Source organism: Hydra viridissima, unplaced genomic scaffold, assembly GCF_058129835.1.
Source record: "Hydra viridissima isolate aposymbiotic clone 2 unplaced genomic scaffold, HvirCarnegie_v1 scaffold_5, whole genome shotgun sequence".
Taxonomy (NCBI): domain Eukaryota; kingdom Metazoa; phylum Cnidaria; class Hydrozoa; order Anthoathecata; family Hydridae; genus Hydra; species Hydra viridissima.
Genome location: NW_028324304.1, coordinates 17,848,150 through 17,876,131, shown reverse-complemented (window position 1 = coordinate 17,876,131; position 27,982 = coordinate 17,848,150). Strand labels below are relative to the sequence as shown.

General features: G+C 29.3%; 3 protein-coding genes and 1 long non-coding RNA gene across 17 annotated transcripts; 3 read left to right on the top strand and 1 right to left on the bottom strand.

Annotated features, from left to right (window-relative positions):
• The first annotated feature begins 36 nt into the window (after positions 1-36).
• Positions 37-1,807, top strand: LOC145188863 (uncharacterized). The gene has a single exon (XM_080065363.2). The coding sequence runs from the start codon at positions 234-236 to the stop codon at positions 1,683-1,685; it is 1,452 nt and encodes a 483-aa protein (XP_079921489.2). The 5' UTR covers positions 37-233; the 3' UTR covers positions 1,686-1,807.
• Positions 1,808-2,156: 349 nt separating this feature from the next.
• LOC145188862 (uncharacterized) lies at positions 2,157-26,307 on the bottom strand. Of its 3 annotated transcripts, XM_090088185.1 has the most exons (12): positions 26,199-26,307; positions 17,074-17,345; positions 16,729-16,772; positions 9,267-9,360; positions 8,093-8,259; positions 5,122-6,958; positions 4,612-4,742; positions 4,222-4,432; positions 3,671-3,828; positions 2,884-2,998; positions 2,544-2,634; positions 2,157-2,462 (listed from the first exon to the last, which is right to left on the bottom strand). In XM_090088185.1, exons 2-12 carry the CDS (start codon positions 17,206-17,208, stop codon positions 2,224-2,226), a joined length of 3,222 nt encoding a protein of 1,073 aa, XP_089944311.1. In that variant the 5' UTR covers positions 17,209-17,345; positions 26,199-26,307; the 3' UTR covers positions 2,157-2,223. The 3 variants fall into 3 exon arrangements, 2 of the variants coding, with proteins under 2 accessions (XP_089944311.1, XP_089944312.1); XR_016452723.1 differs by lacking the exon at positions 3,671-3,828 and having other exon boundaries at positions 2,341-2,462; XM_090088186.1 differs by lacking the exons at positions 16,729-16,772; positions 17,074-17,345; positions 26,199-26,307 and adding an exon at positions 10,181-10,918.
• Positions 11,047-12,104, top strand: LOC149889096 (uncharacterized). Its single transcript, XM_090088189.1, has one exon. It carries the CDS (start codon positions 11,086-11,088, stop codon positions 12,025-12,027), a length of 942 nt encoding a protein of 313 aa, XP_089944315.1. The 5' UTR covers positions 11,047-11,085; the 3' UTR covers positions 12,028-12,104.
• LOC149889095 (uncharacterized) lies at positions 17,340-26,952 on the top strand. 12 transcript variants are annotated; one of them, XR_016452736.1, is made up of 7 exons: positions 21,192-21,964; positions 22,305-22,630; positions 22,720-22,808; positions 22,982-23,129; positions 24,232-25,299; positions 25,459-25,648; positions 26,261-26,952. It is a non-coding gene; the product is annotated as an uncharacterized LOC149889095 (long non-coding RNA). The 12 variants fall into 12 exon arrangements; XR_016452732.1 differs by adding an exon at positions 17,340-17,559 and having other exon boundaries at positions 21,363-21,964; positions 22,720-24,536; XR_016452738.1 differs by lacking the exon at positions 22,982-23,129 and having other exon boundaries at positions 22,305-22,448; positions 24,232-24,536.
• Positions 26,953-27,982: the final 1,030 nt, after the last annotated feature.

Sequence of the window (27,982 nt, the reverse complement as noted above, 5' to 3'; positions counted from 1 at the left end):
CTTTTAATTTGGTGCAACTTTACTTGGCATCAGATAAATGCTTATACAAATAAAAGTTGAAATTAAAATTTTAACAAAGATTGTTAACACTCCGTTAAATACAAATGTAACATGATACAACATGTGCGTTGTTTCTTGTTGTACAAACTCAGTCAATGATGGTTTTGTAATTTATCGAAAAAGAATATCCTGTATTGAAAAAAGAATTTTGTTTTTACATATATGGCTGAGTAATGGCCGAGCAAATTCTTTTAGAAGATAAATCTAAACATCAGAAGATCACTGAGGATGATCCAAATATTTCAAAAGAAGCGAAATGGTATTTAGTTGATAAAGAAATGGTGCCTGCAAAAGCTACATATTTCTTCCTTGGAGCAGAACGATCGTCGGTTTTACCATACATCGCAATATTTCTAACAAGTGTTGGCTTGAGCGTTGAACAGACCGGTACCGTTTTATCATTTTCTTATGTAGGTATAACGACAGGCAACTTATTTTGGGGGCTAGTAGCTGATAGAACCCGTGCATATAAAACTATACTAATAATCTTGTGTGTTGTTTCGGGAGCAATTAATGTGGCCACCCCTTTTATAAGCGCTAAAGTGGGAATGAAAGAATTAAATCAGTGTCCTTTTAAAACCAACAAAACCTACACGATCCAAACAGGAAAACGGAATGACTATGTATCTTCGACGCAACTGACTTACATAATGTCCATCTTGTTATTCTTGGGCTCGTTTTTCGGAGGAAGCATTTTTACTTTCGTCGATGCAGCAGTTATTGAAAAAACAAAAATGTCAACAAGAAAAGCGAACTTCGGCAGGCAATTTCTTTTTGTTGCAATAGGCTTTGGAAGCGCAACCACGATATCGGGGAAAGTTTTGGAGGCTTTCCCCAAAACCAACGTGTCATGTTACCTTGCTGTCTACATCGTTTCCGTTGGATTTCTACTTTGCGGATGCATCAGCTCACAATATCTATATAGAGGGGTTCAGGTGCCTACCAAACAAGTAGTAGGAAATATAAAAGCGGATTTGTGGAAAACGATAAAGAAGCTTGATGTGATTCTGTTTCTATTGACGGTGTTGGTTAGTAGCATCATGTATAGTGTTTACCTTAATTACTTTTTTCTTTTTCTAAAACAACAGTTAAAGTCTCCGAGTATCATCATCGGATTAACAGTAGCAACCGGATCAAGCTCTGGAGTAGTTGCTTTATTTTTTACATCCTGGATTATAAGAGTCCTCCGCGGAACATTTAATGCAATGCTGTTTTCAAACCTACTAATGTCGTGTCGCTTTTTAGCGTTTTCTTACTTAAAGAATCCTTGGTTAATCATCCCCCTCCAACTCGTTCTACACGGTTGCAGTCTGTCTTTGTTTTTATCAGTTAAATCCGAACATCTAAAAACTATAGCTCCTAAAAATATTCTTTCAACTATGTTTGGTATCACTTCTTCATTGAGTTCTGGAATTTCAATGATTCTAGGGAGTAAAATAGGCGGAAGTTTGTACGAATCTTACGGCGCTCGAAATTTATTTTTGTTTACAAGTGTGTTTGGTTTTTCGTGGTCGTTAATTTTAGCTTTGTATCTGGCATCAATAAAATATCAAGAAAGAAAGAATACTTCTTCAGAAGTATTGTGTGTTAAGATATTACTTCAAAATATAGATCAAAAAACATAAAAAAAAATAATTATAACATTTGCTATTTATTTTTATAATATAAAATCTTTAAATATGTACATGAAATCCTATTTACAACTGTATTTACAGTTAAAAATTAAAAAGACATATTCCTATGTTTATTTGATTAAACTCATACTTTAAACTCGTTTGCATACGTTCATATATATATATGAACGTATGCAAACGTTCATATATATATATATATATATATATATATATATATATATATATATATATATATATATATATATATATATATATATATATATATACATATATATATATATATATATATATATATACATATATATATATATATATATATATATATATATATATATATATATATATATATATATATATATATATATATATACATATATATATATATATATATATATATATATATATATATATATATATATATATATATATACGTATATATACGTATATATACATATATATACATACACATGCATATATACACATACAAATGCACACACATTTGTTACACCATTTAAATAACTTAAATAACTTATTTGATACAAGAGCATTTAAGATCGGAACACCCTGGATGACATACTGTGCCTTTCGGACAGCAGTGCCAAGAATCTTCACAATCTACAGCGTGCATCAAAGAGCAACACGCGTTGCCAGATCTTGAAACAATATTGGCGGTACAGGTCATGCGAGCAGGGCATTGGTCGCCTTGTATGGGGCATGCAGTAGCGTTTATTGACAAATCAACAATGTGTTTCGGTACCGGCATTTTCCCTAAACATAATATTTAAATACTTTATTTATTCTTTTTCACTAAAACTCAAAGAGCGAAAACATTTAAATTTATTCGTTTACCGTGATTTGAATCTTTCCTCTTATCCAACAAATATTTAATAGCGAACGCAATTCTTTTTCCTAATATTATCGTTCCTGTAACACCGTAGTGCTAAAAGAAATAATTTTTCAATAATACGAAACGTATTTATAGTCAGTTTTATATTTTGTTTTAAAATGAATATTTTTTTGCAAATTACTGAAGCTGTCGCTTGTTTAAAGTTATTTGTTTATGATCATTATTTATGATTATTTTTTATTATTTAATCATGACTATGTCTTTTTTATATCTTTACAATCCTATAAGGGCAAAATTGATAAGTTTAAAATTTGGTTGGTGACTTCTATATTAAAAACTTACAACGTCGTGTGGCTTCTTCATCATGAAGCAATTTTCAAACGGAGCATGACCGCATTGCTTTGTAACTAACTTATGAAGATTAACTGTTAATACCCGTGGCTTCTCTTCCATGATTCTAACGAATAGGTAAAAAAAAATATACAGTAGTAATAAAAATGCAACAAAAAAATAAAAACGAAAAACACTTATCTCTATAATAACTGAATAGCGCATCTCTAATATCAAAATTAAAGCCAAAATCGCCATGTTGGAAAGCCCCAGAACGCTGAAAACTGATACTGTGTATTTGAAGCGATTTGTCGAAAAACAGAACTTAAAGCTTACGGGATTTAAATTTTTGGGGCTTTCCAATATGGAGATTTTTGCGTCAAAAAATTAGAAGTTTTGCTCGGAGTTACGCTATCCAGTTATTATAGAGATCAGTGACGAAAAAGTTCATGTTGATTGTGTTTACATTTTCGTTGCCGTATATATTGATTAATATGCTTAATACATGCAAATCGATCTAAAAAGTTCTAAATGTCAGAAAGCTTGCTCACTAAGTGTAATATGTATGACAGACAGGTTTATAGTCCGGATTATGAGATAATATTTTCAAGGTTTTTTTACAAAAACTTCCATGCAAAAAAATAAAACTTTGAAAAAATACATAATTCGTGACATGAATTATACTTTCATGAATAGTAAATTTGTGCGTAGGATGCTTTGGACACTTGTAAAAAAACTGTTTGTATAATAAAACAAGTTATGGGCAACCACAGCAGTCATAAACGTCCCCGGCACTTACAGTTTTGCGGCATGGTTGTAGGTCTTGAGAAGATCGTCTTTCTTTTTATTAAATGAAACAGGAGTAGAAAGTACGAACGCTAATGATGCTCCAGTAGCGAGAAGTTTTTCTTTAATTTTTCGAAGATTATGAGTATACCGCTCTATGCTGCTATGTTCCTAAGTATCAGTTTTATACGAAACTTTTCATTATTAGTTCTTTAATTGTTATTTAATAAAAATTCAAATATATTTCAATGCATATGTTCTTAGCCAGTTAGATTTGAATTTTTCTTTATCTACCAAAGTAAAATTTCGCGGTTAAGTACAGCCATTTTTAATTAACTCTACAATCTTACAAAATTTGTAAAAGACAATAACTTTAATGGAGAAGTAGAAAAATAATTTTAGCTTTACCAAACATTAAGTAAGAGGAATATGCCAGAAAAAAAACGCAATATTTTTTGTAAGTTCTTGGAAACAATATTCTCGACACTTCTTTTTCTCAGAACATACAAAATCTCTCTTCATTTCAAAACTCCGCACAAAAAAATCCTGTAACAAACAACAAACCTCTGGATATTTTTCAAGATAATCAATATCGTGCAATCCAAAATTAAAAACAATAACATCGTAATAAGTCGGCGTTAAATCGCTTGTCGCTAAAAACATATCGAGACATTGTAGACCATAAGAGGAATCGAGTGCCACTCCAGCTTTTGATGATGGTGTAAGTTGCACCTGACAATGATTTTTTAAAGCAGTGGCTACAGAGTAGCTGTATCTAAATATTTATTATTTAAAAAATATTATACATTCCAGTACTTAAATATTATACATCCCAGTATTTAAAATGGTAGTCAAAGATCAAATTCAAAGAAATATGAGAATAAAAATATGGCATTTCTTAACAAAACAATAAGAACAAGAACAAACAAAATCCTTCCATCATTATACACTTACCCAAGAGCGATGGAATCACCAATAATCAAACAATTAGGTTTCCCTCCGATAGCAGGCTTCATAGGACCAGGTTTGCATACACGAGATGCTTTTATTTTACCATCAGGTACAGTGATGGCCCAGTCTGGAACCTAAATCAAACTTTAACAAATTTATAAAACAAATCTGTTTAAAAAAATTCCTCTTGTACTCGTTTTTGTTTTGTTGTTATTTATAAATATATAAAGTTGATTTACAAATATTCTATTCAAATGCAGAGAACTGCAACACTAAATGAAAATGATTTTTTAAACTTTGAAATAAAGCACAGGTCAAAATCTTAAACAGCTCAATTAAAAATCTTTGTGAAAAAATTTAAATAAAATGCAGAGTTTTACTGATTCATAAGTTCAGAAGAAACAAGTCTTTACAAAATTAGAAAAATGCACCCAAGGACATTTGAAAATCTTATTAGGACTTGAAAAATAAGAAAATATTTACTCTATAAAAAAATCTTTGCATCATATGTACCTTTTTGGGAGTTGGAATTGAGTTTGAGGGCCCATAACTCACTGTTGGATATTTATAATGTGGAGTAGGGTACGAAGTCACACCTAATGGCATAACGGGTTCCTGGAATCTATAAGCCAAATAATTAGTTGCTGGTAATGCTTGATACATTATCTGCGGAAGAGAACTTTCTTGTGGCAATGATACAGGATTAATAGGAGAATTTGGGTTGTAAGAATTTTGAAATTTTCCAACTCCTTGATAAACTATGCTTTGCTGGGCACTGTTAACATAATCATTCCAATTTACTTGCAGATTTTTTGTAGTTTCCAGCTTATCATAAAGTTCTTGTGAATTGAGTTTTTTATTATCATTTCTGTTTAAAAGAAACTTTTTGTTTTTACTTTTTCGCATTTTTTTTCTATTTATATCAATCTGGTTTAGTCTGAAGCTTTGTTCAGATAGTTCTCTATCCTCACTGTTATTTTTATGTGAACTATTATTCAAAAGTATTTTTCTGTTGCCTTTGAGATTTACATTAACTAACTGCCTGGCTTTTATGTTGCTTAGATTCTCTCTAACTCCATCTGTGTTATTTTGAACAACTTGGTCAAATTCTTTATAAAAGTCATTTGAGTAAAACATGTTTTCATTTTCACCGCTTCCATCTCCAGATTTCTCTTCCTCTTTTGATGAATTCATTCCATCTTCTAAATCCCAGCCAGACTCTAAAGCTACAATTTGCTCATCAATACTTAGAAGATCTTCGGATAAACTTTTTTCTGGATTTTCAGCATAATTTTTAGATTTTACTATTTTATTATTGTAGGAACTCATCTTTTTTCTGTCCTCTTTAGTTGTTTTTTTCATGTATAATTTTTTCCCAAGTTTGTTTCTTTTTTCAGCTAGAGCGTCGCTTTCACTTTCAAAATGAAGGTCTGTAATGCTGCTATCTAACACCAAGCCTGAGATGTTCCTTTTTTTGTTAACTAAACTGCTAACTGAAAACTCAGATGTAGCATTTAATGCAGAGACATTTTTTCTTCTCAAATTTTCAGTCATAGAATCACATTTAAGAAGGGATATACATGTAGTTTTATTGTTCAGATTTTCTTTGCAACTAGTAATAGAATCTTTTTTGTAGCCAATTTTATTGTGTTTTTTTTCTGCATTGATTTGATCATGCTTACATTTTTCAACTGAATTTCTTTTATGGTTTTCATCCTCATCGTCATCCTCATCGTCATCATCATCATCATTGTTAATATTTAAGTTTTGAACTAAATTAGAAAGAGGATTAACATTTTGGTATAGTCCAGAGCCATTTTTTGATTTTTGATCACCGATCGCATATGATATCGCTATTTTTTGATGAGGCGAAGGTTCATCAATATGTTTTGATTTGTTAAAAAAACTGTTACTTATTTGAAAATTATCCTTTGATGCATTAGCTTGAACAGAATGGTGATTTTGAAAGTTAGTTTTCTCTGTAGTGCTATATATTGGTTTGTCTACTTTTCCTACAGAAATGTTGGAACTATAAGTGTGAACAATTAGTTCTTGTTTACTGGTTTTAACTGAACTTTTTTCCTTCTTTATTGTATTACTGTGCATCTTGTTTGTTTGAAATTTCTCTTCATTTTCAATTTTTACATCATTTTCATTTTGCATATTCTCAACTCTATTTTTTGTTTGAGGAGATATCTTTTGATGTATGCTGTTTTTTGCCACATCAAAAATTGATGATTTTTTGGAAACAAGATTTGTTGACTCAGGTAGAATAGGTTGAAAATATTTTGAGTGATCATTTAAAAGAAGATTACTTGAGTGCTCATTTACAAGATGATTTTTTGGTTGACTAAAGAGCAAAAAACAATTGTAAGAAACACAAAAAATGATAAGATAATAATCAATCAATATATAGCAAAATTGAAAAAAAAAGCCTGTTATATAACAAAAATGTTTTTATTTTTTATATTATCATCCTAATTATTATTATTATTATTATTATTATTATTATTATTATTATTATTATTATTATTATTATTATTATTATTATTATTATTATTATTATTATTATTATTATTATTATTATTATTATTATTACTATTATTATTATTATTATTATTACTATTATTATTATTATTGTTATTATCATTATTATTATTATTATTATTATTATTATTATTATTATTATTATTATTATTATTATTATTATTATTATTATTATTATTATTATTATTATTATTATTATTATTATTATTATTATTATTACTATTATTATTATTATTATTATTATTATTATTATTATTACTATTATTATTATTATTGTTATTGTTATTGTTATTGTTATTGTTATTGTTATTATTATTATTATTATTATTATTATTATTATTATTATTATTATTATTATTATTATTATTATTATTATTATTATTATTATTATTATTATTATTATTATTATTATTATTATTATTATTATTATTGTTATTATCATTATTATTATTATTATTATTATTATTATTATTATTATTATTATTATTATTATTATTATTATTATTATTATTATTATTATTATTATTATTATTATTATTATTATTATTATCATTATTATTATTATTATTATTATCATTATTATTATTATTATTATTATTATTATTATTATTATTATTATTATTATTATTATTATTATTATTATTATTATTATTATTATTATTATTATTATTATTATTATTATTATTATTATTATTATTATTACTATTACTAAAAATTGACAAAAAATTATCATTAGAAATAACCAGTCCAATGAACACACACAGATTTAAAAAAAATGATTGCTTTATGATTATTGAAAACAACTTATAAAATAAATGCATTTTTGAGTTAGTCATTTTACTAAAACTATATGTTAAATTGTCATTTTAACAAGAAATTCAATATATTTAAATTAAATTCAAAAATACCAACAGCAGGAATATTAGCATAAAAATACCTTTTATGCTTTTTCTTGTGTTTGTGAAGTGCAGAAGAATGAAAATTGTTTTCTCCATGGTGCTTTATCCAAGCTGCTTTTTTATGAGTGTTAATAAGGTCTTTTGAAAAGCGTATGTCATCTTCATTGATATTTCGAAATGTATCTGCATTGTCATCAAGCATAATCTGAATCATGCAAAATCAAATAAAAGCTTCAGTTTGATGAGATGATGCAAATAGCCATTTTCTTGCCATCATTATCTTCATATCATTACATGTTTAAAAAGTTATTTCAAATATAATTTAATACATTCAACATTTTATATTTGCTTTTGTTGTTCTCTCAATTTTTATTGCTGCCTTTAAAGCCAAATTGCTAGAGAGTGTGTGTTGAAGAATGTTAATTTTTATTTTAATACTAGTTTCCAAAATCTTATTTGTTTTGCCTCAGGTTTTTATTTGAGATTTTTTTAACATAAATTTTACTAGGAAACAGATTTACTTAGGAATGGAACATTTTTAATAAGCTTAATGTTCAATTTTAATTTAAACTTTCAATTAATTTTAACCTATTAAATTTAAACTAAATTTAATTAATTTTAACCTTTTAGTTAAGTTTAATGCTCATTTTTAAATAAAATTAAAAGTTCAGAGTTTTTATGTTAAATGTAATATACTATAAATATTGTATAGTTTAGAAGTAATAGTTAAAAACTTAAAATAAAGTTGAGAACTTAGAAGTTTTTAAAACTCTAGCTTCTAGAGCAGTGTTCTTCAACCTGTGTTCTGTGGAACCTCAGGTCTCCTAGAATATCTTATGTTCCATATCTCTTTTTGTGCTATTTTGTAAAATATTCTATTTGTCATTTCATATATTTTAAAATTTTTTTAAATTACATAACACCTACATTTGTAGACTTGAAATCTAACTTTGTAATTTGTAAAGACTTCAATGACCTTTTACATAAGTGTAAAATTAGTTTTTCACTTTATTTTAAATATAATTTTAGGAAAGCTGGTGCTATTTTGTATTACATAACCTCTAAACTGCATAAGAAGTACACTACATGTAAATATAATGAATATTGAAACTTAAACCATTGTTGAGTTAAACCTCAAAAGCAAGAGAGAACAGCAATAGAAAGAAAAGCAAGAGGGAACAGCAATAGAAAAAAAGACAAGAACAAATTTACCTTTAAAACTTCCTGTATAAATTTTTTCTCACTACTTATGTTCAAACCTCGGTTAATAAATTTATTTGCATGTTTCTGTTTGTGCAATAAATGCCTGAAACGAAGAGCATAAAAAGAATAATCATCAGTGTTAATAACATCACATCTTAGTAAAGAGACTTGCCAGTCTCATAGATTATGTCTACCATATGGAAGCTAAGAAAGGTCAGTCTGCACATGTAGTAGGAAATATTTCAAAATTATTTATACTCTAAAAACCCCATATTTTCCTCATTTTCCAGAAATAAACTTCAAATTCTATAAATATATTTCAAAGCTCAGACACATATTACAAAATCTTCTAAGTTCTTTAATAATTTGAAATAAACTCAAAATGATTTTTAGCAAAACTATCACTAACTATACAACAGGACTTCCTACTGTGTAAATATTATATCTATAGGTTAAATATTTCATATATACAGGTTGGGGTCCTTTTATCAAAAATCAAAATTAATAGTGAAGCTACAGAAAACTTATATTCAAGTATTAAATTAAATTTTATACTTCACTATTTATCGTATTTAACTTTATTATTTATGAATATGAAAATATATTTCAATACTTTAAATGAATGCAAATAATGATTTTGAACAACTTTCAAAATCTATTTTACAATCTTAATATTGCTCAGTGATCCCCTGTATATTGCCCTTTATTGTATTAAAATTGTAAGTGACATGAAATAAATTTATTTCATCTAAATTGACCATAACATTGATTCTTATCAGTTCTAACAATCTATTGAAAAGCTATGTTTCGCACCATAAGTTTTAAAGTATAAACTATTATTGATTTTGATAAAAAAAACATGGAAACCCAATTTAATAAAATTGTTATCACAAATGAATGGTTATATGAATCATAATACACACCTGTCACACATACTTTTCTTTATTCTCAGCCAAAATCAGTCATTTTCCCAAAAGATTGATATTTTTGTCTTGAGGAAAATATTAAGAATAGAAAGGAGCAAGATTTGTTTTATGTCAAGATGGGTGGGGTTTGATTAAGCGGTATGTTTTGCCCAATGGATGGTAACCGTTTAGTAAAATACCTCCTTTATTTTCTTTTTCAAAATTAAATGGTAATTGCAACTCACAATTTATTGTCTTTTGTGACATTCAGCATTTGGAATTAGTTTTTATCTTTTTTTTTTTTTTCTTCATTTCGAGGAAATCGAAACTGAGAGCTTGAAACTGTCAGAGGCGCTACTCGACTTTCTCCCCCCCTCCCCTATTTTTATGATTGATTCTGATAGAGAACTTTATGCTGATTAAGAATCGTATAAAAACATGGGTCTCAAAATCAATGGAAAGTGCTCTAATCTGAAGTTGAAAGTACAAAAATATACGACAAATCTCTAATATTCGCCATCTTGAAAAATGATTTTTTTTGTTTTAAAAGTTATCTTTTAAAAGTACTAACAACCTGGTTTTTATATTCATAACAAAAACTTCTAATTATGGAACGTTTTGAGAATTCATTGACATTTAAATTTATCACGCAAATTTGGTTTAGCTGGGATCATTACTTTGTTGTCTAGAATATCTTTTAAAATTTTTATCAAATAAGTTGAAAAATCTTTTATTGGTTATATACTAAAATAAATTTAGCATTACTAAACTTTTTGCATTAAAAATGTACTTATTTCAAACTGTTGATTTTTTTTCTAATACTTTAAGTTAACCCCCCGTGAAAAATTATTTTCATTGTAACTGTCATATAAAAAGGAATGTTTCAGTACTAACTGTCTAGTAAGTTTATTTATCTTAATATCATGGCCCTTCGAAGACCAACAATAAACGAATTTGACTCTCTTTCCTTAACAGAAATAGGAGCAAAATTCAAATACAACATTGAAGCTACAATCCACTGGTGCAGAACTTATGGTTTACTCGCCGAAAGTATGCGTTGTAGTGTATGTAACGTGGCCTGCACACAGCAAGTGAAGAATGGATCAATCGATCAGTTCATTTGGAGATGTCAAGTTAAGCGGTGCAAAAGAACCTTCAGCATAAGAAAAGGCAGCTTTTTTGAGAAATCCCACCTACAACTTTGGCAAATATTAGGATTAACTTACGTTTGGGGTAGAAGTGCAGGTAAGAGTCGGGGATTATCAATTAGCGATATAAGGCAAGAGCTTAACATAGGAAGCGATGACACCATTGTTGATTGGAATCAATTTTGCAGAGATATTTGTGTCTCATATTTCATCAATAACCCTGATCCAATAGGTGGTCCAGGGTGCATTGTTGAAATAGATGAATCTGTTTTCTGTCAAAGGAAGTATCACGTTGGTAGAGTAATCCCACAGCAGTGGATATTTGGCGGATATGAACCTGCTACTAAAAAAGGCTTTTTAATTCCCGTCCAAAATCGCGACTCTGCAACATTGATTCCAATCATAAATCAATGGATACTTCCTGGCTCTATTGTCTGGAGTGATATGTGGGCAGCTTATAATGATTTGCAAGCTCCTGCATATTTACATGGCACTGTCAACCACACTCGAAACTTTGTAGAACCTCTGACTGGCGTGACAACAAATCATGTAGAAGCTATGTGGTGTCGAGCGAAAGCAAAAATCAAATCAATGATGGGACCAACTAACCGTGAAATGATAGCTGACTATTTGTCTGAATTTATGTGGATGCAGAGATTCCCCGAACATCGTTTTTTTCATTTTTGGGATCAGGTTGTGGCAGCGTATCCTGTTTGACTTCCTCGAAAGCTTACTGTGTGCATTAAACGTTACTAGCATTATAATTCATGCCGAGGACTGGGTAAATCAAAAAAACGGCTATTTTCATAGCCACTTACATTCACTAAAAACATTTTTGCAAAGAACATAAGGAATTCTATTTTTATTATTCGAAGGAAGTTTGTCTTTTCAATTACTCTTTCTTTATTATTAAAGATTTAATATTATCTGAGAATTGTCATAAAATCTCTTATAAATTTAAAATTCATAAAAAGGAATCATGTTTCGCAAGAGTAACACGCTTTATAGCTAGTTTTTCTGTCCGATTGCACATAAGAAACGAAGCAAATGAGCTTGTACTAGAAAGTTTCTTATTTTAAGAGTACATTTTTTCAACTCTAATACTAAAAAGTAGTAAAAGTTGCTTAATTATCGAAAGTGAGAAAAAGTACATAAAATGAACTTTGAAAACATGTTATCACGTTTTATTGTCAGCTAAAATAGCTTGAATTCCATCACTGTCATATAATCCTAAGGTTTGTCCCTGAACAGAACACAAATTAGGAGATGTTCCTCGAACCTTAATAAAATATGTTTCTTATCGAAAAGTAACTAAATACTAATAGTTTCTTAAGATTTAAGTACTACTTTCCTATTTTAAAAAAAAAAAAAAAGTGTATACTCGAGGGAACTTAGCCGTTCATATTAAACCTAAAAAAATTTTTTTTTGTTGTAAAAACCGGGCTGGCATTTTTTGCTTTTGAAAATAAAACCAACCGTAGAATTAGTTTTTTCAAGATGGCGAATATTAGAGATTTGTCGTTTATTTTTGTACTTTCAACTTCAGATTAGAGCACTTTCCATTGATTTTGAGACCCATGTTTTTATACGATTCTTAATCAGCATAAAATTCTCTATTAGAATCAATCATAAAAATAGGGGGGGGGGGGGGGGAGAAAGTCGAGTAGCGCCACTGTCAGATTTCTTTTGAACAGGTAATTTGTGGACCATAAAAATAACAGATTTTAACAATATCTCATTACTTAAAGATTAGCGTAGATTTCCCTAATTCCGAACAAAATTGCACTTAAAGTTGAATAACTCGGCTTGCTTTTTGATTTTCATACTAACTTTTTAAAATAAATAGACTGGAACCTAAACTGAATCGAACCATGTAAAGCAACAAGTATATTTATTATAAAAATATTGCTAGTTTTTAAATTTAAAAAGTAAAGTTTTCGTTTGGAATTAGGAACACAAGTTCCTAATTCCGAACGTACATGTCAAATCCCAAAAAATGACATTCAATTTAAAAAAGCAGATAATTTATACCAGCGCAGACCTCTAGATTAGAGTTAGGTAAAAAGATTTTTAAAATTTAAAAATACTTTTCTTTTAATGTAAGGGTCTAACATTGTGTTGGTGCAGAGTGTGCATTATCTATTAATTATATCCTGTTTTCCTTTATTTTTTTGTAATAAGTTTAAAAAAAAAATGACATCTTATTATTGATAGCCTCAAACAGAGTTTAATTTTTCTTTCGGGATCTTCATTTTTTTTCAACTTTGACATTTTTTTTTCTTTATTAACAAACGTTAAGATAAACAAGACGTTTAGAAATTCAATAAAATGGTTAAAAGCCTTTATTAGTTTTAAAGTTAATGTCACTAAAATACTATTGTTAAATATTGTTGTTAATTACTTGCACGTAAAAACGCTAACTTTGGCAAAAAAAAGTGCATTCCAAAATCTGTTCGGAATTACCCTAGTCTTCCAATTTATTAATCAGTTTTCCATTTAAAAATCCCACAAAAATAAAAGATGTAACTATAAGTGAGCAAAAGCTGTTCGTAATTAGGGACTGTTCGGAATAAGGGAAATATACGGTAAGTCTAAAATCTATGATGATCTTCAATCAAATTAGTATTGACATAGGTATCTACATATTTTGAAACGGGTCTTAAATTTTCATGTCGGATTTTTGGATTGAGGCCTAAATTTTCGTAATTAAATTTCAAATCAATTATTTTTGTTCTCAGCAAGTAATATTATGCAAAAAAAAAAAAAAAAAAACAAGAGTATCAATGTATCTTTTGGAAATACGCTTTAAATTTTAATCACAACGGTAAGTTAAAATCCATGTTTACCGATTAAAAATGAATCACAGGTAAATGATCGGTAAATGACACAAATTCAGTGATAATTCAGGGGTTATGATTGGTCAATGACAAACTAAGTACAATAGAAATTTAAGAAAAAGTTTTTATTTTTTCTTCGAACATGATTTTAAAACTATTATCAAACAAAGATTTGTCAAACTGACCGGTCAATTGGCCTTTAGCCCTTATCTATCCCGATGCAACAGTGTCAAACTCTAGCCTTCCAATTGTTACAAAACTGCAAGTCCCAACATGCTCTTATAGCTGTAGGATAACCAGACATAATAGGAATAATAGTTTGAAACAACTGGAGGACCAGGAGTTTGATATGTTAGTTTAAGGCATTTCAAACAGTGATAAGCAACAGGGTGTTTTGCTGCTTATTACTGAGAATCACAAAATACCTCCCTGTGTTGTCTTCCACCATGCCTTATGCAAGATAACTTTATGATACCCCAACTCCCGTCTTACACTGTCTGACACTGTGCTGCATATTCTTAGTAAAAAGCTAGGCGTGCCACCACCAACCACAAAAGAGCTGCTTCACAGATCAGAAAGACTGTAAATATTCAATTAGCTTTGCATTATTCTTTTGTAAAGTGGTAGCACATAAGGAATAACACTACCTGACTACTATAGTATTTGTGTTTGACATTGTTAGCTCTTTTACTATGTTTATTATTCCTCTAAATATTTGCGTTATTCACTATAATTTAGCCTCAGGATTATGTAGGATATTATGAAGAAGTGTTGCTTTGTCTGGTTGTAAGTTTAGCACTTGTGCTCAGCTGTAAATCTCTTATGTAGATGTGTAGTCTGCAAAAAGTGCAGCTTCTACGTTAAACACAAAGGGAGTTGTTTATCAAATTGGTGTAAAGTAGAAGTGGCCCAGTTGCCCCTGGCAAGAAAATACCAGCTTTCATTTAACTTCACAGCTTCTTTGGAAAATGAAATTTGAAATCTGATTGGTTGCTAGGGGCAACTGAGCCAGTTCTGCTTTACACTAGTTTGATAAATAACCCCACTGATGTCTAAACATAGCATCTGCAGTTTTCACGTGTTTCTTCTAGGACAAATATAATTCTAACATGCAGGTATACGTAGTGGATAGCTGTGTAACATATCTATTGATATGTATATACATTGTAATAATTATGTACAATTGTTTTTAGGAAAAATAATTGTTATTTGAATTGTGGGCACACAATTAAGAAAATAACTGACAAATGAACAAGTCTCCTGCTAAGTCTGCTGTACTTAAACGATTCCCTATAACTCAAGATGGAAAACATTTTGTTTGTCAGTGTATGAAAAACGCTCCAGATGAAAACAAATGCTGTAGTGTCGATATCAGGCAAAGATGAAAATACTCCTACAAGAGCTTCCAATTTAAAGAGACATTTACAGCACTTTCATTTCTAAAAAATTCAAAACAGTGAAAGAAAAGACTGTATCTTAAGTAATGAACCAGTTGGCATCACCTCCAGTCAAGTAAGGGAAAAGAGAACCTTGCAGACATCAGTTGCAAGAAATCTTTCAGTGACAAAGTTACTGTGACAATGACAGTAGTTGCAAAGGGTGGTTTGCCTATATCATTATTTTCAAGACCAGCTTTTATGGATCTGAATGGGCAAATGACCCGCAACCTTAGCGTTTCTCTGGAGATAGAGAGAGCATTAAAAAATTAAAGAAAAATTAAGAAGCTGATAAAAAAGAAGAACTTAAAGAATCTTTCAAGGGATGTTTTGTGTTTCTTCACAGGGTCGACTATTTTGCAATCAATATCAGATTTGTTTTAAAAAAAAAAAATAAAGTAGTTACCAAGACATTGGCAGTAAAAGACACCAAGCTCATCACATCAGCGAATTTCTCCAGGTCTTGGTGGAAAAGATTCTTCAAGAATATGAGCTTAAAAAAGAAAGTTCTTTCTGTCCAACCGATTATGCTTCAAACATGATAATGACAAATTCACAATTTTATTAGTAACTGTATAAGAGTTTATTGCATATATATTTACAGGAGCTCAGAGAAGAAAATTGATCAGAAATTGTTTTCTAATAAATATTGTTTAAAGCACTAAGTGGTCGGATATCATGGTGATGAAATAGCTAATATTATTTTTCTACAGTAAATTTGTTGTTACAAATTATGACTTATGAAGGAGTCGGAGTCGGGAACCGGAGTCGGAGTCTGTCCATGATAAAATCAAAGATTCGGATTCGGAGTCGGAAATGAAGTTTACCGACTCCACAGCCCTGGGAATAAGGTGTGGTGAGGTGACTAAATTACATGGAAATAACACATGTTCTTACTGCGTAATAAAAAATGTTGGTGAATTCTTAAGATCTTTTGAACATGACTTTTGAAATATGTTTCAAGATTTTGAAATGCATTTGCAGATTGATCTTTCTTGGCTTCCACTTAAAACAATAAAAAAACAATAAAAAGCTTTTACACGTTCTTATATTAAAAGTTTTCTGAATATCTTTGAATGGGCCGAATATTCTATGAATTGGATTAAAATTAATCAGAATCAACAAAAGTTAAATTAAACGATTACCTGTGAATATAGTTTTCTAGACAATCTTTGTTTTTATTACCGCACTAGGAAAAAACAAAACAAAAAAATTGATATTGAAAAAAAAAAAAAGAAATATGTGTGATGAATGTACAATAAATGTGCGCAAAGTCGTTTTTCTTCAGACGAATTTATGAAAAACTCTCGATTGAATTTGCATACAACGTCAGATATACTTAGAAAGAAGAGACATCAAAATTCAATAATGGTATTTATAATCAGCAATGCGTAACTCCAAAAATTTATTTATTTAAATAAAAAAATTCTTTCTTCATTTATTGTTGTAGATAAAAGTTGTAGATTTTGTTAAATAGTAGTTTTACTCACCCGTGTGTTATTGTTTAACGAATTTTGGGCGAAATGCCTGTTTATGCGAGTTTTCTTTATCGATTCTGATTTTATGTGAAATAAATAACAAATATTTGTTGAAAAGAGAAATAAGAAAAAGAATTTTAAAAGCATTTTTTAAACTTCCGTTTGTTGTCGTTTAATTGCTGTTTGGCGAGACAGGGTGTTCTGCGAAGCGTTTCTTATCGTATTCAAGCAAGCAGATTCCAAAATATGCACATCGTGAGATATCCAGGCGGGTTTTTTTTGCACTGGAAAATAAACCAGAATTATTAATTTTTTACTATTTGAATTATCGAATTCGATTATGATTTAAATTCAATGCGAATACGTCAATTATAGAAAAGAGATTTTTAGAAAAATAATTAAATGTAATTATCACATACAAATCATATAAAAACTATTATGATCACTTTTCTTTTGTCTTTTAACATGAATATCTTAAGTATAAAAGATTCAGTGAAGGTATGAAACGATTATTTTAATCATTAACATATATAAATACATGCATACATCCATGCATACATACATTTTCAAAATGGGGCGAACGGAAATGCTAGGAGGCAAAAATTTCCGTTCCTATATGAATAATTAAAAATGGTATTTTTTGTTAACTTATGAGCTAACAACTTCTATAGCAAAAGTATTGCTTTGAATGGTTGTCTTCCATATCCAGAATATCCAGTTCTTCATTGTGACAGTTGATAATGGAAAAGTGATTTAATTTCTTCTAGGTCACTGTATTTCTTAAAAATGTCTTCATTCTTCTTAGCATAGAAAATGATTACTCTGTAGTACATGTCGTTATTGAAACTGTCATAATTATGTGCACGAATTTTTTTAGCTCTGTTAGATGAATCATGCTTCTTTCATGACGTTTCAAAACATTTAAGACATCCATGAAAGATGCTACTTTGAAATGTTTGGCTTTAATTATGTCATGAAACATGTCCCCAAGCAGTTTAAGTTGATTTAATTCTACAATTACACTATCTTTATAAAAGTCACCAATTGTTTTTGGTGAGACTTTTAAGTTAGTTAGAAAAGACTTGGTATTTAATAACAAGAATTGGGCGTCAGAAGAAAACCTTGATGCTTGACCAACTAGAACAACATCTATCACTTCTTTGTAGACTTTATTATAACACTCTTTTGCAGTGAAAATGTTTGGCTCTGTCAATCCACAGTCAAATCTGATTGGTCGCTTTCTTTTCCTTGGTTCTTTCGGTTGATCTAAACTAAGAAGTTTCCATTCCTCTTTTAAATCTTCCCACTTGACAGAAATAAATTTTTCTCTCATGTTTTAAATGTTGTTTTTCAATGTATCAATATTACCAGTGTATGTTTTTAAATGTAGATTTTTACTCTGGATAACGTTATTAGCTCCTTCCAAATGTTTTAGGATGCTACTAGTAATTTTCATCATAATAAATGCATCTGCCTTATCCATTTTTTTCAGTATGAGACAGTTCAGAAAAAATTGTTTCGTAAATCCTTATAATTGTTCAGTATTGATGGAAGTGATGTGTATCGCAACGGCCATTGTGTGGGCCAAAATGGTCTCATGAATAAATTAACTTCCTATTAAGCTGAAGAATATATTTTACCTCGATAGCATTCTTCATAAAGTCTTGGATTGCGAGATTAAGTGAATGCGCTTGAAAATGTATAAATAATGTTCTAGATTCGATTACTCTTATTTTTGCTTGTAAGTCGTTACAAACTCCCGAAAAATTAATCTCACCATCAAAGCATTGCCTTCTTAAGTCATTTATGGTAAATCTAATGTGGTTAACATATCACAAATTACTTTGAAAAGGGTTTTACAATCAGTTTGTCAATTCCGTAAAAACCTAAGAAATATTCTTTAATTTTAATTGTGTCACGGTCTACCGATTGAACACATAATGAAACCTGTTCAATTACAGATATGTCTAAAGTCTCGTCAAGAATTATTGAAAATTATTTAACTTTTTTGATCTTGGCAGTAATAACTCTGACTATTACAGATGCTATCATTTGAAGCAATTGGTTTATTATTTCATGTAAAATCGATTTATATTTCGTTCTCTATAACCAAGAACTCAATTGCAAAACATCTGTAGCTCTAACTTTTAAAAACCGACTTAAATTTGAAGCTTCATCTGAATTACCTCGAATGGGGGTAGTTTTTGTCTCGCGAGTAAGGTAACGCTAAAAATAATTTTATCAAGAGCTTCTCTTTGATTCCTTTATACATTTTTGGTGCAAGGGCGAAATTTGTGAAGATATATTTATACCTTTATCTTTGTAAGATTCTTTGGTAATATTTAACTGGTGATTTGCTGATTTTTCAAGCTACAAAATTTTTAAATGGCTTTTTTCCAATTATTAAATCCTTTTGTGCTGAACTTTGAATAAATGACCTTGTGAGTTTCGTTCCTTTCACATATTGAACAGAATGTTTTATTTTTGTCTTTGTCATAATTAAGTCATTTGTACGAATTTTCGAATAATTTTTAAATTAGGGTTGTCAGTAAATTAAGCAACGCTAAATTTAAGTAACAAACAAACCAAAAATGTTCTTCGCCAAAAAAAGCCGTCAGCGCAAAATCTTTGAAGGAATTCAGAAACATTTGACAGATTTTATGAAAACTTGCCTTGATACTTGAAAAGACTGTCAAAGTGTACAATTCACACTCGCTGGTGCTTCTACCAGCTGCAGCAGAACACTAATAATGTATGATCATGGATAATCAACGGGGCAAATAGATATTTTTGTGTTTATAAATTTTCAGGGGCCGCTGTTGATCCCGTGGACTCGGCGCTTATGTATATATATATATATATATATATATATATATATATATATATATATATATATATATATATATATATATATATATATATATATATATATATGTAACATTACTATAGTTCTTTGCCAAAGTAGACAACACAATATTTATTTAGTATATAGATTAATAAAATCAACGCGAAAGTTGACTTGCTTCACAAAAATGACAATTTTTTATAGTTGCGTACCGGTAAAAAACAACTGTTCCATTTTTAAGCTGTTGTTAAAAACTAGCGATATACAGTTTTATTGCCAAACAATATTATTCCTTATAATGAGAGCCACTTGAAGAGATATTTCCTTTGCTTCATGCGGAAATCCCATTTCCACACACGATGAAATAAGTTGGAACACCTGTGAGTACAATTTAAAAAATCAAAAACAGTTTATAAAAATAAAAACATGTCAAAATTTAGCCAAGATCAAGAAAGAAGACTTCTGTTGTCATTCAACCCAAGCCGTTCGTTTCCATTAAAAGTCTCATAGACAGGACGCCATCAGGTGAGAAGGGAAAGACCTCAGTGTGTAAGCAACATTAGTTGACTAAAGAAAATGTCAGTTGATGCAAAATTGATACAATGTTATTGGCAAGAACCCAAAATTTTCTTCTTACTGACGGTCTCAGACTGGAACCTTCCATAAATCTGAAGGAAAAAAAACTCCAAGTTTGTTGATCTTATACGAATATTTTGTCGATGAACCAGCAACTGTTGAACTAACCGTTTTTAGCTCGTCTTTTGCTGGATCATCGGCCACGAAGAATGCCTAACAAGTCTTTGATGCCATCAGATCATTCCGAAAGTCTAAGCATCCAACACATGTTATGGTTTTTGGATTCATTCAGGAAAAAAGATGTCATCTTTTTCAAGATGACGCTTTCTGTCACATGGCAATGATAGCTGTCTGATACCGTAAACTTCCAGCCAAAGCCAGATTTAATCTCCCAAGATATATCAACCTGAGCGTAAATTGAGGCCAGGGTCTATGATTGTTACCATACAAACACTGGCGTCCTTAAGACTGTCATCACCTAGCAGTGGGTTGAAATGCTAGAGTCATTGTTAAGGATAAGTGCTCAAAATTCCGATTAAAGCTATAATTGCAGCTGTTGGTAGCTGCATTAATTTTGCATTAATTAAAAATTGTAAAGTCCTTTTAATCTTAAGTTTCAGTTTTGAAAAAAAATATATTTTTTTGAAAAAAAAAAAAAAAAATTCTGAATAAATTTTAAAATTTTGATTTTTTTCGTGACGCAATCGACACAGCTAACTTACGTGGATTATTAAATTCTGTAAAACACTCATATATTGTATTTTCTTTTAGAATATTTTGTGTAATTTCTTTAAAATATACGTATTTTTTTTAAAAATATTGCTTATTTGAAGCTGATGTTAGTGAATTATATATCGGATGGGAAACATTTACTTTTTAGCAAACTGACACGATGCCTGCTTGTCACATATTAAAGAAATAGCACTTTACTGGTTTTGTTAGCATTTTTCTCAAAACAAGCGACGCACTCGATTATTTTCTATTGGTGCTTGTAAACTGTTATAATCATGGAGACAGAAATCGAGGTTGATTCAGGTCTTCAAATTATCGTCAGTGTTCACAGTATCGCTGATTACACGAAGAATTGAGAGTGTTTGTTGAGGCATTTTTTTTCAAAGTAAATTTACAGCTCTCTGTTCCAATGAAACGTATTTAGATGGTAGCCAAATATGTGCTGAATATAGATTTGATTTAAAATACAAAAATTAGGTTTATAAGTTAATCCTATTCCATAAGGCCTCTAGGGTAGTTAATCATATTCTCTATCGCTCTGAAAACTTTCAATTTTAGGTTTTTGGGATGCCTAGAAGTGTAGAAGTATATTTTGACTTTGACGTGTTTTTTCATTTTTTAATTATTTTTGATTCATAAAAAATTCTTGATGGAAAAAAGTGTTTGTAATATATTGTTAAATCCAACTTTTATTGAAGCTTTTTTACCAGTTTTAAAACAAGACAAGAATTGATCCCAATAAATCAATAGGTAATTGATAATTTCATTTTAGCTTACATGATCTCATCTTATGTAGGTAATATTTAAATTCATGCAATGTAAGAATGTAAAAACAATAGATATGCTATATGGTATTTATATATATATAAATATGGTATTTATATATATATATATATATATATATATATATATATATATATATATATATATATATATATATATATATATATATATATGTATATATATATATATATAAATATGGTATTTAAAAAAGGAAAAATATATATTATTAACAAGTATTACATTTAAAAAAAGTAAATGTGCAATATGGTACTTAATTGTACGGCACATTTTTTTTCTTGATTTTCAGGATTTCAACCTGAACAGGAAGAAATGCTTGACACATACTATGGGTCTTTCTCCTAATGACGTCAAATATTTGCTAATACATATCGTGTTACTTGCAGCAGAAAAATCTGCCGAAAAATGAACATTAGTTTCTACGGCTTTGACGGTTAGTGTGCTTGGCAATAGTGTATCCTGTTTTCACTTGATTTCGAGAGTTCAATTTAGGTTCCACTTTACTCGTCATGGGCTAAATGGAATTGACAAGCCCATTCCCTGAGGCTGGTTGGCGTATTAAAATTTTATTAAATATATCAAGCATTTAGTTACCCACCTGCAGATTTTGACAAAGTAATACTACTGACTAAATAATAAAAGTAATGAAAATAGTTATTTTTAATAATTCTTTTTTAAATTTGAATATAAATTAACAAATTTAGGCATAGCAGTAATACAAACAATGAATGGTGGGAGTAAAAAGCAGAGATGACATTTGTTCAAATTTCTTTGTGGATGTCCCAAATTTTACGTATGAGCGTAATTAAATTTTTTGGTTAAAATAACAAAGTTGTTGTTTCTTACCAGTGTGTTTATATTAGCCGTTTGTTTACTTGTGTTTAGTATTAATCAAAGGTTAGATTAATTTTAGTGCTGATGTAATGTAATATGTAAAATAATCAAATAAATTTATTTTGTAAACAGAAAATATACGTCGGGTAAAGCTTTGTAGTGCAGAAAAAGGACATCTTTTCATAAAGTTAAATGAAGAAGGAAAAAAGATATGAATCTATTTATGAAGTATTAGGTTTTTCTTCCACGATGATCAGAAGTGATTTAAAAAAAAAAAAATGTAAGTAAGACAACAGGTCGAATAAGAAAATCGAGAGAGTATGAAGACAGATTAGTATAACATACTGCTGTTGCCGCTCTTTTTATAACTTTCCGTCACGTTAAAAGAAGATTTAAACTTAAGCGTTTCTTAGAAAAAAGTACGTAAAATAAATATTTGGGCTTGCTTTTCATATTATGGCGTAGGAACGATTGCAAGATTGACGGGAACTATGGATTAAAATATTTATCTCGAAATGTTTAAAAAACACTATGTTACCATATGCAGAGTAAGATATCCCACTCAAATGGGTTTATATGCAGGACAATAATCCAAACCACACCAGTCAATTACTTTTACATCATTTTAGTGTTAATAAAAGAAACTATTTGTAATATAACATTAAAAAATCAATGCTACAATTATTATGTCCAACCTATTATTTATACTTATATAATAATTGTAAATAAAAGCAAAAATTTTAAGTTTTCACCAAGTAGTTTATCATCTCACATCATTTTAATTCATAATTAAGCATTTCAATTTCACTTACAGTAATTATTTAAAAAAAAAAAGATTAATTCGTTAATTTTGTTCGACCGGCCTTGTTTAGTTTTGATTGCTTTCGTCTTAATGCACTAGCTCACTAGTTTTAAATAAGAAGTGAGAACTTTTGAAAAAGCTAAGCCTTGAAAACAGAGAATAAATAGGTCCAGAGAAAGAGAATGTTTAGCGTCTTAGATCCGCAAGCCTTCCAAACGCAGAGTGGATTCAGTGATTTGCATAAAAAAAAACTCAAGGGTCTATTTAATAAATATTTGTACAGTAACTATTTTCTAGCCCCATTAAATGAAGACAGGATTAATCTGTGACCAAGTATTATGTAGTAACCATATTAAATGCTATGATGAAATAACCATCGTTCATTGATGTATAACTATTTTCACTCAATGAACTCCTCTTACATCAAACTTAGCGAAAAATTGTTTTGAGACCCGATCTGCCCCAACCCATGCGCCAATTTACCCCAAGTATGAGGCTCAATCGCCCAAGAAATACCTTATGAATTAATCACCATAAATTTATATAAGTTTTTAATAACACATTTTTTGATTACTTATAGCTTTAGCAACCCTCTCTCAAAGAAATGAAGAGCATCCTGCAATAGTTTAACCGACAATCCAATATCTTATCAAATCTGGAAAAATTTTTTATAAATACTCAAAAACGTGGCAGTACAAAGTTTTCACTCATCAGCATCTCCTAAAGTTTATGTCGATATTTGCCCATATATCAGATCAAATGCAAAAGTAATGACATTCGTTGTACTTATTTACAATATTACAATGTAATCTTTTGAGCATGGCGTTTGTTAGGAAAAGTTTTCATGGACAGGGGAGGGTATCAAATGATCCAAACTGCTAAAAGGCGAGTTGGTTAATTATTTAGCTTATTTGTTTTTGTTTTTCTTTCAATTAGCGCTGGTAAAACCTTATAGTTTCTAAGGCTTGTATTTTTTGAGCTTATATATTAACGTTAATATTTATTTGTAATAGCTATAGTAATAGAAAATGTGGTGAAAGTTTTTTTGCGAAGAAATTTTGTATTAATGCTGCTGCATCAATATACAAGCAACATTTTTGTGTTTATGTGTCAAACGTTTTTTTGGGTTTCTGTGAAACACTATTTGGAAAACATGCCGTACACAAAATATGTTAAAAATTTTCTTGAAAGTTTATTATATTGTCATTAAACGTTAATTTTACGGAAGTTCAAAATAATCAAAACGAAAAGTCTCAGTTACACATGAATTTATGACCACACTCACTTTAATTAAATGCAACTTCTCCCGCCTCAAATAATTTTAACCTTACCTAAAAACTCACATGAAAAATCACGGGTAAAATCTCTATTTTAGGTCCTTCATTCAGAGCAATGCGTCATTCTATGTTTTGAGCAATTACGTCATCTTCGTTTTTCAAGAAAATTTCAAATGCTATTTGTTTTGCAAAATTTTTTAACAATTTTTAAAAATCACTTTTTGCTTTTCGTTTATAAATATAGTTAACGAGAAAAAAAAAATGAATTTCAGAAAATCTTTTTTTTTTCTTTGATAAATACTTTTAGAGCAAGTTGAAAAATGACTAAAAAATCGAAAAGTTCAAAAGCATAAGATTTAAATGAAGAGAAAGTACGGAACATTTGTTTTTTGTGCGATTTCTTTTACGATTGTGAATCGGTTTATGAATATCCCAGCCCCATTTTTATTGAAAGTTTTTTGTTAAGAAATATTCCTTCCTAAACTATTTTTTTGTTTACATTTTTATTGGAATAAATTTTGTTATTTTAGTTATTTGCTAAAACGTGTGTTTCTTGCGAGCAGCAAAAATACTCTTGCTGATAATTTTGATGAAAGAATCTTCTGCAAAAAAGAAATACTTTGTTGTTAAAGAAAATAAAGATGGCTGATAAGAATAAAACATTGCGTCAAGTGGTTGGCTGTTTTAAAGAGCATGCCGAACTCAAGATTTAACTGCAAAGTAAGAACTTTGCCAACATAATATTTAATGGAGCATGCAAATGATTTAAATGTTCGGAATTTTAGGAATTTTCAGAGTGAAAAGAATTCTTGAAAAATAAATCAAGTTTTTGGAGCTTACGGCTTTCAAGTGGTTTTATAAATTACATTTGTTACGTAGTGTTTTTTTGAAAGAATGAATGAAATATACATTTAATAAAAACATGAATAAAAAATGAAATAAAGGATTATAGATAAAAAGAGCTAATTATAAATTAAATGTGAAGTAGATATGAAATAAATGTGAAAATAAATATGAAGGAAATATTAAAGAAATTTTAAACCAATATAAAATAAATAATTAAATTGTGATATAAATTTGAGAAAAGTAATTTATAAAAACGAAAGTTTTTTGTGTGTTCCGTACGATAAGGTGTTTTTCAAAATTTACGCACATATAAAAAAATAAAAAATTTTCGATTTAAACTTTCCCCGATAAACTTAGCAGATAAATCTTCAGCATGAAATTCAATACCAGATAATAAATCTTCGCAAGATCAAAATATAATTACCTGTTTTTTAACAAAGAGAAGAAATTTCATCGTTATTTACTTTTCTTTTCTTTTATTTACAGTGGAAAGTATTAAAAAAACATCTGCGTAGCCACCATCAAATTTTTTTATGTATCCAAACATTTGTTTACAATTCAAAAACAAAACTCGTGCACTGGCTACTTCACCGACCAAATAAAGTTTGAAAGGTATGGCAGAAAAAGTGGAGGAAATAACTGATGAAGTCAGGGAATCAATTGCCAACTCAGATCGTTTAAAGCAACGAAGAAATGCGATAGCTGAAGAAAACGGCTCAGAAATAGTAGAAAAAGTCAATCTGACGTTAAAGCAACTATCAATTTACGACTCTATGGAAAAACCGCTCATGGCGAGTGCGGATACTTAAGCTGCAGATTGAGAATTAAATGTTTTCGTTTGTAACCGCGTCAAATCATCGCTGGTTAAAATAAAGCGTTGACAACGTCTGCTCAAAAGAAGTGCAAATCATTTTCCGAAAAATGAACTATTTAGTTGCATTAAAACGAAATCAAAACTTGGTGATAGCGAAGGTTCATGCTGAGGTTGTTTTTTTTTTGTATGATCGAGAGCATGGATTTATTTTATCCGCATGTTTTTTGTATGATCGAGAGCATGGATTTATTTTATCCGCATGTTTTTTTTTGTTATTTTATTTATTTTTTATCAATTTTATAATTGTAGTGTAAAAAATAATTCCGTTATTAGTTCAATCAAAAATAGAATGCGAACATTCGGCTATTATATCTATTATCTACGTTTGAAGCCTGCATATCGATATAGATTTATCGCCAGACGACAAAAACTTTAAAAAGGGAAAAAGAAAAAATCTTGCACGATATCATTAATAAAACTCTTTCTGTTTGAGTAATTGTTTTGGAGAAAATGAAACAGTTTAAACCTTATAATGAGTTGTGGAAAAAAGAGAGGGTGGGAGGGGGGAGAGAGAAACTGTTTTGATTGAAAACCTATAGAGCACTAAATTCCCATTGGTGCTGTTAAAATTACCAATTGAAATGAAGGAAAAAAACTCAAACGAAGGAAACTCTTTTGTAAAAAATTATTATAAAAAGCTTATTTGAATAGTTATGTTTTAATAGTTACCTGGGTACGAAGTACAGAGAAATGCACATGCCATTTTTTGCAAAACGAAATTGAATGTTCGCTACTTTTCAAAGTGTCTAGTAACTATAGTAACAAACACACGCAATAAAGTTTAGTAATAGAAGCGCTTTATCGGTCTTCTCGCCGAAAAGGATGCACTTTGACAAAGTTATAATTAAAGAGTGAGTTATACTTTTTATAGAAGTAAATAGGGGGATTGTTTTCCAGCCAATGGTGGCTGAATTCTACTTCTTTTATAATAATGGCTGATTAATTAGAGTCTTTGATGAATGAATAATTTAATAAGTCAAAAAAAGTTTTTGAAACAACTAAAAAATAGCTTTTTTATTTATTTACCCACCATGCATAAAAAAAGATCGGATTTTTTTAATTTATAGTGTCGCACAGACCTCAACGTATTTCCTAAATTAAAAAAAACAATTTATTCAATAAACATGTAAGAGGGTGTAAACATGACACGATGCCTTTTAAAGTATTCGCGGGAAATTTCTTAAATTTCTTAAAAAAAATCTGTAACCCACATTGTAAGTGACCCAAAAAAAAAAAATTATTTTGAGGTTTTTAGCAACAACAAAACAAAAAGATGTGTTTCATTTATGTTTTGTCGATAAACAGATTTATATATCTCCACCAAGAATAGCATG